Genomic DNA, 12,875 nt, shown 5'->3' with positions numbered 1-12,875 from the left:
TGTAAACTAGTTCAACCATTGTGGAAGACAGTGTGGCTATTCCTCGAGGATCTAGAACTACAAATACCATTTGACCCAGCGATCCCATTACTGGGCATATACCCAAAGGATTATAAATCATGCTATTATAAAGACACATGCACACGTATGTTTATTGCAGCACTATTTACAATAGCAACAACTTGGAACCAATCCAAATGTCCATCAATGATAGACTGGATTAAGAAAATGTGGCACATATACACCATGGAAGACTATGCAGCCATAAAAAAGGATGAGTTCATGTCCTTTGCAGGGACATGGATGCAGCTGGAAACCATCAATCCGAGCAAACTATCACAAGGACAGAAAACCAAACACCGCATATTGTCACTCATAGGTGGGAATTGAACAATGAGAACACCTGGACACAGGGTGGGGAACATCACACACAGGGGCCTGTCATGGGGTGGGGGGTGGGGGGACATTAGGAGAAATATCTAATGTAAATGACGAGTTAATGGGTGCAGCAAACCAACATGGCACATGTATACCTACGTAACAAACTTGCATGTTGTGCACATGTACCCTATAACTTAAAGTATAATTAAAAAACAAAAACTCACAATCACAGGTGAAGAATTTAAGACTCTTCTCCTAGTAACTGGCGGAACGTAGAAACAATGTTAAGAATAAAGAAGATCTAAAAACATTATCAAGTGACTTGATTTAATTGATATTTATAGAATACTCAACCAACAACTGCAGGTTACACATTTCTTTCAAGCACACATGGGGAACTCACCATGGTAACTTACATGCTGAATAATTTTTAATGACTTCATAAATCTCAAAGGGTTGAAATTATACAGAGTATGCTCCCAGACCAAAAAATAATTATTTTGGAAATAAAAAATGTTACCTTTGGATAGTTGGAAATTAAGCAACACAATTATAGTCAAGCAATGGATCAAAGAAGAATAGTTCAAACTGAATGGTAACAAAAACACAAACTAGTCAAGTTCATGAAATGCAACTTAAGTAATATATAGGAAGAAATTTATAACTTCATATTTTTATGTATTTTCAAGTGTGTTAGAAAAGAAAGGCTTAGAATCAATGATCTAAGCTTTCAGAGAAGCTAGAAAAAGAGAAAACTAAACTCAAAATATATAGAATAAAAGAAATAAAAACAGAAGAGCAGAAATCAATAAAATAGAAAACAAAAAGGAGGCTAGAAAAGGCAGCTCACACGTGTAATCCCAGTATTTTTGAAGGTTGATTTGGGAGGATTGCTTAAGCCCAGAAGTTTGAGGCCAACTTAGGCAACATAGTGAGGCACTGTCTCTACAAAAATAAAAATAAAAATAATTAGCTGGATTTGGTGGCATGCACCTGTAGTCCTAGCTATTCATGAGGTAGAGGAAGGAGGATCTCTCTCTCTCTCTCTTTTGTGTGTGTGTGTGTGTGTGTGTGTGATGGAATTTTGCTCTTTCATCCAGGCTGGAGTGAAGTGGCATGATCTTGGCTTACTGCAACCTCTGACCCCCGAGGTTCAAGCGATTCTCCTGCCTCAGCCTCCCGAGTAGCAGGGATTATAGGTGCCCGCCACCATGCCTGGCTAATTTTTGTATTGTCAGTAGAGATGGGGTTTCACCATGTTTGCCAGGCTGGTCTCAAACTCCTGACCTCAGGTGATCCACCTGCCTCAGCCTCCCAAAGTGCTAGGATTACAGGTGTGAGCCACCATGCCTGGCCTTAGGAGGATCTCTTGAGGCTAGCGGTTTGATGTCACAGTGAGCTATGATTGCATCACTGCACTCCAGCCTTTTTTTCTCTGAGAAAAGGAAGAAAACAGAAAGTAATAGGAAAAGTAGTGAAACCAATGATTGTCTTGTTTTTCAAAATTAATAAAATTGGTACATTGACAGAAATACCAATAAAGACAAAAGGAGGGAAAACATAAATTACCAATATCCATAGTGAAAGGGGGAGGGCCTCACTGCAGATTCTAAATATATTGAAAGATGAGAAAGAAATATTATCAATAGCTTCATGACAATAACTTCAACATCTTTGATAAAATAGACAAATTTGCTTAAAAAACACAAGCTGCCAGCTGCTGACAGAAGAGGAAACAGAAAATTAGAATTGCAGCATATTTATTTAAGAAATTGAGTGTGCAACTCAAAATCTTCCCACAAAGAAAATGTCATTCATGGTTGGGTTCTGCAGTAAATTCTATCAAATACATAAAGTAGAAATAATAACTATCTTGCATAAACTCTTTCATAAAAGAAGAAGTGGAGGAAACAATTGGCAAGTCATTTGATGAGACCAGGAGAACCCTGAAACTAAATCCTGACAAGGGTATTACAAGAAAAAAAATTGTAGATCAACATCTCTCATGAATATAGATGCACAAATTCTCAACAAAATTAGCACACTGACTTGGCTGCATGTCACCTGGAAGAAAAACTTACAAACAATTTTCCTAGACAATCATGATCACACAGGTGCTGTTCCATTCCCAGTCTGCAGGACTCCAGCTCATGAGATCTGCTTGGATGTCTTTGGATTCTTCCATCATTGCTCCTGCCACTCCATATTTGGAATAGGACTTGCTTCAGATTTCTTTGCTCGAATTCCAGTTGTAGCCATCACTGTTACCATAGTAACATTTGAACTTGCAAGTTGGAAACAACGAACAACTGGGACAAGGGCGAAGCAAGTAACTCAGATGCAAATTTTAAGTCATTATCCCAAAACTTGGAGATAAATACTATTTGTTGCAATATTGTAAAAATTAAAATTTAATGTAAACACCCATGAGAAACAAAATATGAAATTTTAAGTAAGCACAGGAACCACCCTGCCCTTGCACACATTTGCCACACTAACCTCACCCTCATCCTGTCAGATCCTATTGTCAACTTTATTGTTTCCTGATCTCACTGGGGGAAAATTTACCATATCTACTTCACAGCTCCTTCTCCTGGGCTGCTCCTTCAAGGCCAAAAAGGTCACGAAAATTCTAAATTCAATAATGTTGGGATTATTCCATTTGCAAGAAATAACTTCCTTTCATTTGAAAATGTAAACTCTTCTACAATATGTTGCTAATGCCAACTTTATTAAATACATTCGTAGATTAAAGAAAAAAATCGTAATGTGGAAAAGTTTTGGAAAAGCAATGTTACTCTGGTATTTATCTCTGCACTTTATTGCCACTGTCTACTAAAGCCACCCACCAGAAACACACACATATACAGGCACAAATGCACACACACAAATACACAAACCACTATGGGGTTTTGTGTATTTGTAGCTGTAGATTTCTAAAATTGTTTGAGGCATCATCATTTATGTATCATGATAGATTTTTCTCGACTTTTTGGTAACTATGCTGATAAATGGAAGTAATGCTCTTCTCAAGGTATTCCAGATCAGTCTAAGAAAGACAAAGTTATTAATCCTTTAGAGATGCCTTTAAATTCTAGACTTTACCCATAAAACATTTGTAAATTAAGATACAAAGGAAGTAGTACACATTGGGATCTCTAGGCTTGTTTCAAAACATGCATTTCTATACGTAAGAAGGTTGTCAGGAATTAATCAAATATGTTTTTTGGAAAAGGCAAGAGAAAGACCAAATCTAAAAGTAGCAGTAATGAGCTTTCTTCTCTCATTTGGTATACAAATTAATATTATCTTGAAAATGACCATCATTGCCACAAGTGACAGAGACTACTGATGATTGGGTACTAATGGTAATACCCTAGAGGAAATGGCATTTGCTGTTCTCCAGCCATTAATATTCATAATGGGGGTTGTAAGTATGGTGCCAACTTCTGAAAGTCCTAGAATTCATGAGAATTTTTAATTTTTTATGACTATGCTGATAACCAGAAGTAATGCAGTTATCAAAAGCCCCAGTCAGTTAGATAATGATTACTGCAGTCAGAAACATAGAAAGGTCAAGAACAAATTCATGTATTTAAGTCATTTTGGTATTACATCTCTTCCTTTGACATATTATTAAGGGGCATCTAGGTGTGTAAGAAAAAATCCACTTAAAAAGATGCTAATGGCTACTGTGCTAGCTAAAATGAATGTTCTGTGGAAGATTTTGATGAAGAAATAGATGTCACAGGCGTCACTGATTTTAATTCCCATTTTAAGAGGAACCACCCTCAATTGCCACCACTCCAGATAGTCTACTTTGCCCTTACTACTGGGCATCAGTTTTCTTTAGTGAGCTGAGCAGTATACAGAAATTCAGCATCAATGTTGAGTTGCCATTGTCACCTATGACCATTCCACAGACAAATGCCTGGATGTTCAAAGTAATTGAGCTACCGTCTATCTGTTGCCCTGATTGTGAAGTAAAATTTCTTTAATATTTGCAGACACATAAAATACAAGAATTATGAAGAAAAGGTTAACTGTGATTCCCTTAATTTCAAATCATTGGTGTTGGTGATTACTGACACATGCAGATATGCATTTGCCTCCCCTTTTCCAGGGAGTACATATATCTCCACCCCATTGGACTCTTGTAAAACAAATGGGAGTAGTCATATTACTAAACCAACAAACACGAATCTTCTGCTTCCTAGCCCTAGTTTGGAATTGATATAAGCCCACCAGTATTTCCAAACTTGGTACCAGAAAAGGCATGAGTCAACTTATAATAGTTTTAAAATAACTTTTAGGCTCTTGAAATATAAGTGCATTTTTCTCTACGTGAAGGAAGCTGGTCTGAAGTAAAAGGGAATGAAACCAGCAGGATAGAAAAAATGGTCAAGTCCTTGTTTCTAATTGTTATGGCCTTACCCTTCAATCAGTTTTATTTCCAAACATATCCTAAACTACATTATATACCCTAATATCTTCTCAATAAATTCTGTATTTTATCTTGAGAGCTAATTTGAATTGGGTTTCTGTTGATTAAAACTAAAAGAATTTAGACTAAGGGAAGTATAAATTTGGCAAAAGATCTTTCTGGTTAGTACATTTTCTGTTACTATGAAGTATGAATTTCTAAAAGTCATTTTCAATGCAGAATATAAGAGATATGTAGAAGAGCATACGCTTTTCAAACATGATTCTGAATGTTGATGGCAGTAGTGACAATTTGAGGAGTAACATTTAGGGACAGGCTAGTTGAGTGACACAAGATTCCTTCAAGGAGCATGTTCAGGAATATCTTTAACCTCCATTCTTTGGGTCTGCCAAAATTTGGAATGCCTGACTTCCCTGGCATGGATCAGACTTTTAACAATGGTCAGACTGAAATATCTGGTCAGAAAGAGAACTTGGAACAGAACTTGGGCAAAGTATTTCATATGCTTTTTATTTCATGTCAAATGTAATATCCAAACAATGTTGAGGTATTTCCAGAACTGCCTATTTGGACATTTAAAATCTTTTGAATATCCTTAGTTCTTGACCTGCTCATTCACATTTGAGAGCACATGACACAAGAGGGTTCCCATAGCCTCCCACAGGTAAAACTTCTGCAGTGATTTCCAGGCTACTGATTCAGCAATAGAGACAATATTCTGATTATTTTTTATTACATTTCCCAAGATAAAGCCTGCAGGGTTTTGCCCAGATTACATTTCTGTTCATGGAGTATTCCAGTGAGGCCTCTACCTGAGTTAGATTTTCATTAAACATCACCAAAGTGAACTCTCATTGAATGCTATTTGGCTTTGCTTGGGAAAAAAGACACAAGCCTCTCCCTCAATAGACTGGCAATACATATGAAATGAGCTTGCTATATTAGAGCCTATATTCTATTGATTTTACAGGAAAGGAACCCATTTTTACAGGAATAGGCATTGGATTAACAAAAAATATTCATTATGTTTATGTTTCCTTTGTTCTTTTGTGAAGAAAATACATCATCACAGTGTTTATCTGAGATTATAAAACCCTTAGGGGATTATCCCAAAGATAACTCATAACACTCCATTATGACTTCAAAATATCCAGAGAGACCTCTGCTAGTACAGCCAAGCTTTCAACTTTTAAGGAAATCTTTTCTAAAAATTCAACCATCAGCCAAAATGGATAATTTTATGTACATTTAAATAGTCATATTAACTAAATTGTCTAAAATTACACATAATTTCCATGTTTACAGTAATCAAACTAGAAATAGAAGTTCCATGTTGCTCTTTTAAGTAGTGGTTTGGAGGATAGTGAAGAGACACTGCAGCTTATTCTTATTATACCAAAAACATAGCTAATGGGTTTCTCAGAAAACTGTTGCCCCCATTTAAATTCATTTGTGGAAGAAATTAAAATTCTCCTCCACTTTCCAATTGTTGGAATAAGGTAGCTCCCACCTTGTGAATGCTGTCATATGACCACAACTACCTATGTATTCCAATTGCCATTTAGGAAGAAAATAAAAGCAAGGAAGGGAAATAAAGCAAGATGGTCAATGGCCTTAGATTAACATCATAAAAGGCAAGATGAGACTTACAGAAATCTCAAAAGAAGTCTACAAAATCTGAAAGACAAAATAGGTAAAATGAATGTTTCTGTTTATGTTGATGAGAGTCTCTACCCTGCTAGTTTCCAAGAAACTTATTTCACTGTCCTTAATTTTTTTATTCACTAAGAAACAATGACTTGTCACTCATGTTCAAAATTGTTCTAGGTGCTATGCATGATATAGAGGAGAATTGGTACTTATCCTTCAAATAGCCGTAATCCACAAAAACACACGGATTGCTGATCCACTTATGAATATTTTCAGGATCCATATTTAGTCAATTTTACTAAGTAAAATTTTTAGCCTTGCTACTTATTGCCTGTGATGGGGGCAGGGTAGTCTGGATTGCTGCATAAACATCTTAGTCATCTTGCTCAGGATACCGTTAAGTCCAGATTTAAAAGCGTGCCTCGCATTTATCAGTTCACTTTCTGATTCTGTTCTCCAAAGTCAGCTTTTGGAGATGCTACTAGCCAGGAATATTTCTTGAAAATTCAGTTATTTGCATATGTTTGCCAATTGTGAGATGATTGAATGATGATATAAATTTAATTGCAGTAGTTCAGAGTACTGTCCCTTGATAACACCCCAGGGAAAACAATATGACTGATTCAAGACAGGCAAGGCCCCAAATTAGGGCTTATCCTGGGAGGGTTTTTGGCTCCACACATAAAAGAATTCAAGGGCAATCAGGTGCTGTTAGACAGCAATCTTTTATTGAAAGGGACTGCTCCTTGCTGAGCAGGGCTAACTCTTTTGCAGTGCACCCAGAGTTGGCAGTAGCAACTTATGTTATGGGTTGTTGGCAACTATATTTATACCCACTTATACCTACTTTCACTTACATGCTAATTAAGAGGTGAGTTAATGCAAATTGAGGAGCTGATTATTCAGAACTTTCTAGAAAAAGAGGCAGTAACTTCTAGGTCGTTGCCATGGAAAAGGGTGGTAACTTCTGGGTTGCCATGATATTTGTAAATTGTCATGGGGCTGGTGGGAATCTCTTATGCTAATGAGCAGTGAAGGCAATTAGAGGTTGCCTTCGGCACCACCTGCTACTTCCTGCAGGGTTTTTAACTTCAATTGTGCACCACCTGCTGGTTCCTGTCAATTTCTTCATTTTGTCCTGTTTTGACAGGAAAATAAGTCCTGCTGATCTCCTACCTCACTACTTCTCTGACAAATGTCTCATACATCTTAAGTAGACAACTTGGAACCTAGTCTGACAACTATGTAAAAAAGTAAAAGTAAAAAAAAAAAAATCACCTGCACCAATGAATGTGGCAATACATCCAGGGAAACTTCTGCTTTCAAGGCTTGGGACTGACAAATCCTCTGTGGTTTGAGAGCTGTACTCTCTGGACTTCAGGCTCCATCCTCTGAACTATTCTTCCTTTTTCATTTGAATTGGCACATATTTTTAGCTAAGCAGTGTTATCAGTCTATTTCTTGCTTACAAAATTTGGGGAGGAGGGTACCACATCCTCCTTTAATTAGTTCTCTCTATCCCTTTCAATTCAAGCTGGCAGTGTTACTGCCGATTAAACATTCTTAATAACCTTATTTCCTGTGCATTTCACAGGGATTCAATTTATTAAACAAGAGACTCCTTCGAAGTTATTTACTGAATAATTATGTCTCTATTCCTGGCTTCTGCTGATGTGGCTGAAGATATCCATGTCATGTGCCTAGTCTCTTCAAAGAGCCTTCTGTATGATTGACTACCTGATTCTTTCAAGGCACTAGTAAAAGGTTGTCCTAATATGTCTGTGGCTTTCTCTCCAGAACATGCATCCTTAGCAGTGAATCTCCTGATTTTAACATCTGTTGCAGTCAGAATAGGGTGAGAATTTCCCCAACCACCAAGTCTGGTTTCCTTTTTGCTTCACAGTTCTTCTCTCAATCTAATTCCTCTCATTCTTTTCCCTCTCACATTTTACTATAAGAAGCAAGAAAAAAAAAACAGGCTGTACATTCAACCCTTTGCCTGAAAATCTCAGTGAAATCTCCCAAGCTCATTGCTTACAAGTTCTTTCTACATAACTACAAGACACAATTCAGCTAATTTTTCTCTCACCATATAAAAGGATTCCCTTTTCTTCAATTTCCAATAATATTTTCCTCATTTCTGCACCCTCACCAGCAGAGACTTTATCATCCATATTTCTACTCACAATCTATTTAAAGTGAAGTAGGTATTCTCTAAGGCAACATGTTTCTCCACCATGCTCCTCACTTCATTCTGAGTCCTTACTAGCAGATTTGTTAACACCATATTTCTGCTAACACTCTGTCCAAAGCAAGAGAGGCTTTTTCTGTCATGCCTGTTAAAGTTCTTCCAGTCTCTGCCCACTGTCCAATTCAGAAGCCACCTGCACATTTTAAGTGTTTATTACAGTAGCACCCCACTTCCAGGTATCAAAATCTGTGTTAGTTAGAGTTCAGCCAGAGAAACAGGCAGCAGGAGATGTATAGTAATCAATTTATTGCAAGGAAGTGACTTATTCAGTTGTGAAACGTGGTTAGACAAGTCCAAAACCTGTACAGCAGGCAGTTAGGAGGGGCAGGCTGGAACTCTGGGGCACAAGCTGAAGCTGTTGTCCTTAAATGAAATTTCTTTTTCATCTCAGGGAAGACTCAACTCTGCTTTTATGGGCTTTCCACTGATTGAAATAGACCCACCCAGATTATCTAGGAGAGTCTCCCTATTTTAAGTTTAGCTGATTGGCAACCTTAATTCTGTTTGAACCTTAATTTCTTTGCAGTATAACATACTCATAGGTTCTGGGGATTAGGGCAGGAACATCTTGGCAGTCATTATTTTGCATGCAATACCATTCTAGAGTATCTGCAAAGTTGAGAAGCTCCTGGAGACAAAGTTGAAAAGACAAAGTTGAAAAGCTCCTGGAGACAAAGTTGAAAAGACAAAGTTGAAAAGCTCCTGGAGACAAAGTTGAAAAGTCCTGACAAGACAGCAGATGTTTTTTCCTCAAATAATTCAACTCCTTCACCAACATATCCTTTAATAAATTTTGTTTGGTTAACTAATATTAATTCTACAATGTATTTTCTTTCAAATTCCTTATGAATCAGAACAATGTCACCATCCAAAGACAAGTAGATGTTGGCATACTGTACCATCAGAAGCTCCTCTAAGCCCAGAATTTGGAACTTAGTTAAGATTTTCCTGCTGTGGCAAGAGGAAATTGCAGGAGATGCATTACTTGGTCCTGGTGTCTATTGGCCTTATAGGAACACCTTAAACACAGTAAATCTGGGTATTAGAAAGCCTGTCCAGCCCCCCAATAGGATCATAACATTAGACAGAGATAAGAAAGAACCCATTAGTCTTTTCTATGTTAATTTACATGAGAAAGAATACATTATGCAGATATATTTTTATGAGATGACATATGTGTTTTAGAATGAAAGTCTCATGCTTACAAGTGTGACCTTGAAAAGAGTAGCTTAAAATTGTCCATGTTGCTCCTTATTGGAAAAAAACAAAACTCCAAATATGAAGCTTAGAAGAAATTACACATGGATAAATATGAAATGATTACACCCCAAACTTTTGTCAAAAAGTCAGAGCTGTGTAAATAAGAAAACTATTAAAAAACCTTAAAATATGACTTCAAAAATCATACATTCTTATGTAGTGTCATATAGTGTGAAAGGTACTTTCAAAATTAGAGTTATGTTTATTAGGTGGGGTTAACTTTCATATTACCCTTCAGGAATGAATACTATTAATTTATTCAGAAATATGAACTTTCCTGATATAAAATATTTATAATAATACAATAATTTGAAAACTAACAACCAGGCCAAGGAAATGAGTAACATTACTAAAGACAACAGTAGAAATTTAAAAAAGGTAGAATTCAAGATTACTAAAGGGTTAAAAAAAACTAAGGTGAAGTGAGGAAGACAAAGTTAACAGACGGTAGGAAAGCTTCAGATACCTACATTATTCTAGAAATTCTGATTTCCTCCTAGAGTCCTGGCTCAGAATATTGGGGAATATAGGCTTCAAGAACTTGAAATCATTACTTTCAGAGCCTCCTGTCAGACACACCTCGTACTTGTAGCTCTGGGATAGGGTCCCGGTGCCGCTCACGTCCACCAGATGCCCTGGAAATGGGCCCTCGGGCACCGAGCAGCGACCCACCGAGGCCGCCCTGCTGCTCCTGCACAGCCGCACCGCCACGAACAGGAGCACCGAGAAGAGGAAGAGAGACGACACTGAGGCCAAAGCCACCACCAGGTAGACGGTGAGCGAGTCGGCCTGGGCCTGGGCCGGGGCCGCCTCAGGGAGCGGCAGGTAGGGCTGAGAGAAGCCATCCACCAGGAGCAAGTGCAGCGTGGCGGTGGCCGAGCGCGGAGGCTCGCCATTGTCCTTGACCAGCACCACCAGCCTGTGCTTGGCCGCGTCGCGCTCGCTCAGCAGCCTGGCGGTGCGCACCTCGCCATTGTGCGCCCACACGCCGAACAGCCCGGGCTCCGTGGCCTTGAGCAGCTGGTACGACAGCCAGGCGTTCTGGCCCGAGTCGCCGTCCACCGCCACCACCTTGGTCACCAGGTAGCCCGGCTCGGCCGCCCGGGGCACCAGCTCCGTAGAGGACGCAGAGCCGTTCTGCAGCGGGTACAGCACGAAGGGCGAGTTGTCGTTGGCGTCCAGCACCAGCACGCGCACCAGCGCCTCGCTGCTCAGCGCGGGGGAGCCGCGGTCTGTGGCGCCCACGCGAAACTCGAACGCCTGCAGGGCCTCGTAGTCCAGCGACCTGAGGGCGAACAGGTGGCCGTTGTCTGTGTTAATGGAGACTAGGGAGGCGAGGGGCAGGTGCGGGTCCAGGGGCGGCAGCAGCGAGTAGGTGACCTGGGCGTTGGTGCCTGAGTCTCTGTCTGTGGCGCTGACACTGCCGATGTGCAGGGCGGGGCTGTTGTTCTCGCGGACGAACAGAGTGTAGGAAGTTTGGGTGAAGGCGGGAGCGTTGTCATTGACGTCGGAGACCAGCACGGTTATGCTGTGCTCGGTTTTTAGCCTTGGGGCCCCCAAGTCTGTGATGGTGATGGTGATGTTGTACTCGGCTCTGGTCTCTCTGTCCAGAGCCCCTTCTGTTACCAGCCTGTAGAAATTCTCAACAGAAGGTTTTAGCTTAAAAGGAACATCATCCTGAATTGAGCAAATCACTTTTCCATTTTCCCCAGAGTCTCGGTCTCTAATCCTAAACAGGGCCACTTCTGTCTCTGGAGAATTCTCGGGAATAGGACTGGTAAGTGATGAAATACTTAGTTCTGGGAAGTTATCGTTAACATCCAGCACCTTAACAGACACAGAGCATTTTCCAGAAAGTCCCCCGCCGTCAGAGGCCTCTATATCTAGATCATACGAGGACATTGTCTCAAAATCTAGTTTTTTAATTAGTCGAATTTCTCCTGAAAGGCTGCTTAGCTCAAAAGGTTTGTTTATCTCCTGAGAGCTGTAATAAAGGGAGTATGATATCTCTCCATTTGTCCCAGTGTCTAAATCCCTAGCAGAGACCTTGAGAACTAGGGAGCCTATTGGGCTGTTCTCTGGGACCTGCACCTCGTAGAGCGCCTGCGCAAACTCCGGGGCATTATCATTGGCGTCCAAGACCAAGATGAGGATCTGGACGGTGCCAGATCGGGGTGGAGAGCCACCGTCCACCGCTGTCAAGGTTAATCTGAGCTCGGCCTGCTCCTCGCGATCCAGTTCTGTGTCCAGCACCAGCTCTGGGTATTTCCTGCCATCCCCTCGGGTACGAGTGGAAACATGGAAATGAGAATTGGGAGAAATATTGTAGTTTTGAACGTTATTGCTGCCCACGTCCAAGTCCCGAGCTTTTTTCAGAGGAAACACAGTCCCAAGGGAGCTAGTTTCTGGGATTTTCAGGGTCATTTCTCTTTCAGGAAACTCAGGAGAATGATCGTTTATGTCTCTCACTAGCAGTTCAGCTCGAAATACTTCCAAAGGTTTTTTCAGTAACACTTGGAAATGCATTATACAGAGCTCGGTGGGGCCACACAGCTTCTCCCGGTCCAGCTTCTCATTTAATATCAGCTGCCCGGTCTGCAGATCAAGCTGCAAGCCTTGTTCGTTATCCTCAGAAACTACCCGGGCTCCCCGCTCGGCTAGCTCCCCCACACCCAGCCCTAGGTCATTGGCCAGGTTGGCTACAAAAGAACCTCTCTCTGTTTCCTCCATCACAGAATAGCGACGGGGTTCCCAGCCTGCCAGAGTCACTTCCAGTAAAAGAAGGAGAATCAGGACTTGCCTTTGTTCAGGAAAGCGCTCCCCTACAGGCTCCATCTTTACTTCTGTACACGCCCCTTTCAAGGAACCGGAGTCAGAGCTACTTCAGGG

General features: G+C 40.3%; 1 protein-coding gene across 1 annotated transcript; it reads right to left on the bottom strand.

The window, feature by feature from the left end:
- Positions 1-444: 444 nt before the first annotated feature.
- Positions 445-12,821, bottom strand: PCDHB15 (protocadherin beta 15). The gene has a single exon (XM_054555978.2). It carries the CDS (start codon positions 12,819-12,821, stop codon positions 10,458-10,460), a length of 2,364 nt encoding a protein of 787 aa, XP_054411953.1. The 3' UTR covers positions 445-10,457.
- Positions 12,822-12,875: the final 54 nt, after the last annotated feature.

Source organism: Pongo abelii, chromosome 4 (assembly GCF_028885655.2).
Source record: "Pongo abelii isolate AG06213 chromosome 4, NHGRI_mPonAbe1-v2.0_pri, whole genome shotgun sequence".
In the NCBI taxonomy this organism is placed as follows: Eukaryota; Metazoa; Chordata; class Mammalia; order Primates; family Hominidae; genus Pongo; species Pongo abelii.
The sequence above is the reverse complement of the archived record's forward strand: the minus strand, read 5'-3'. Positions and strand labels throughout refer to the sequence as shown.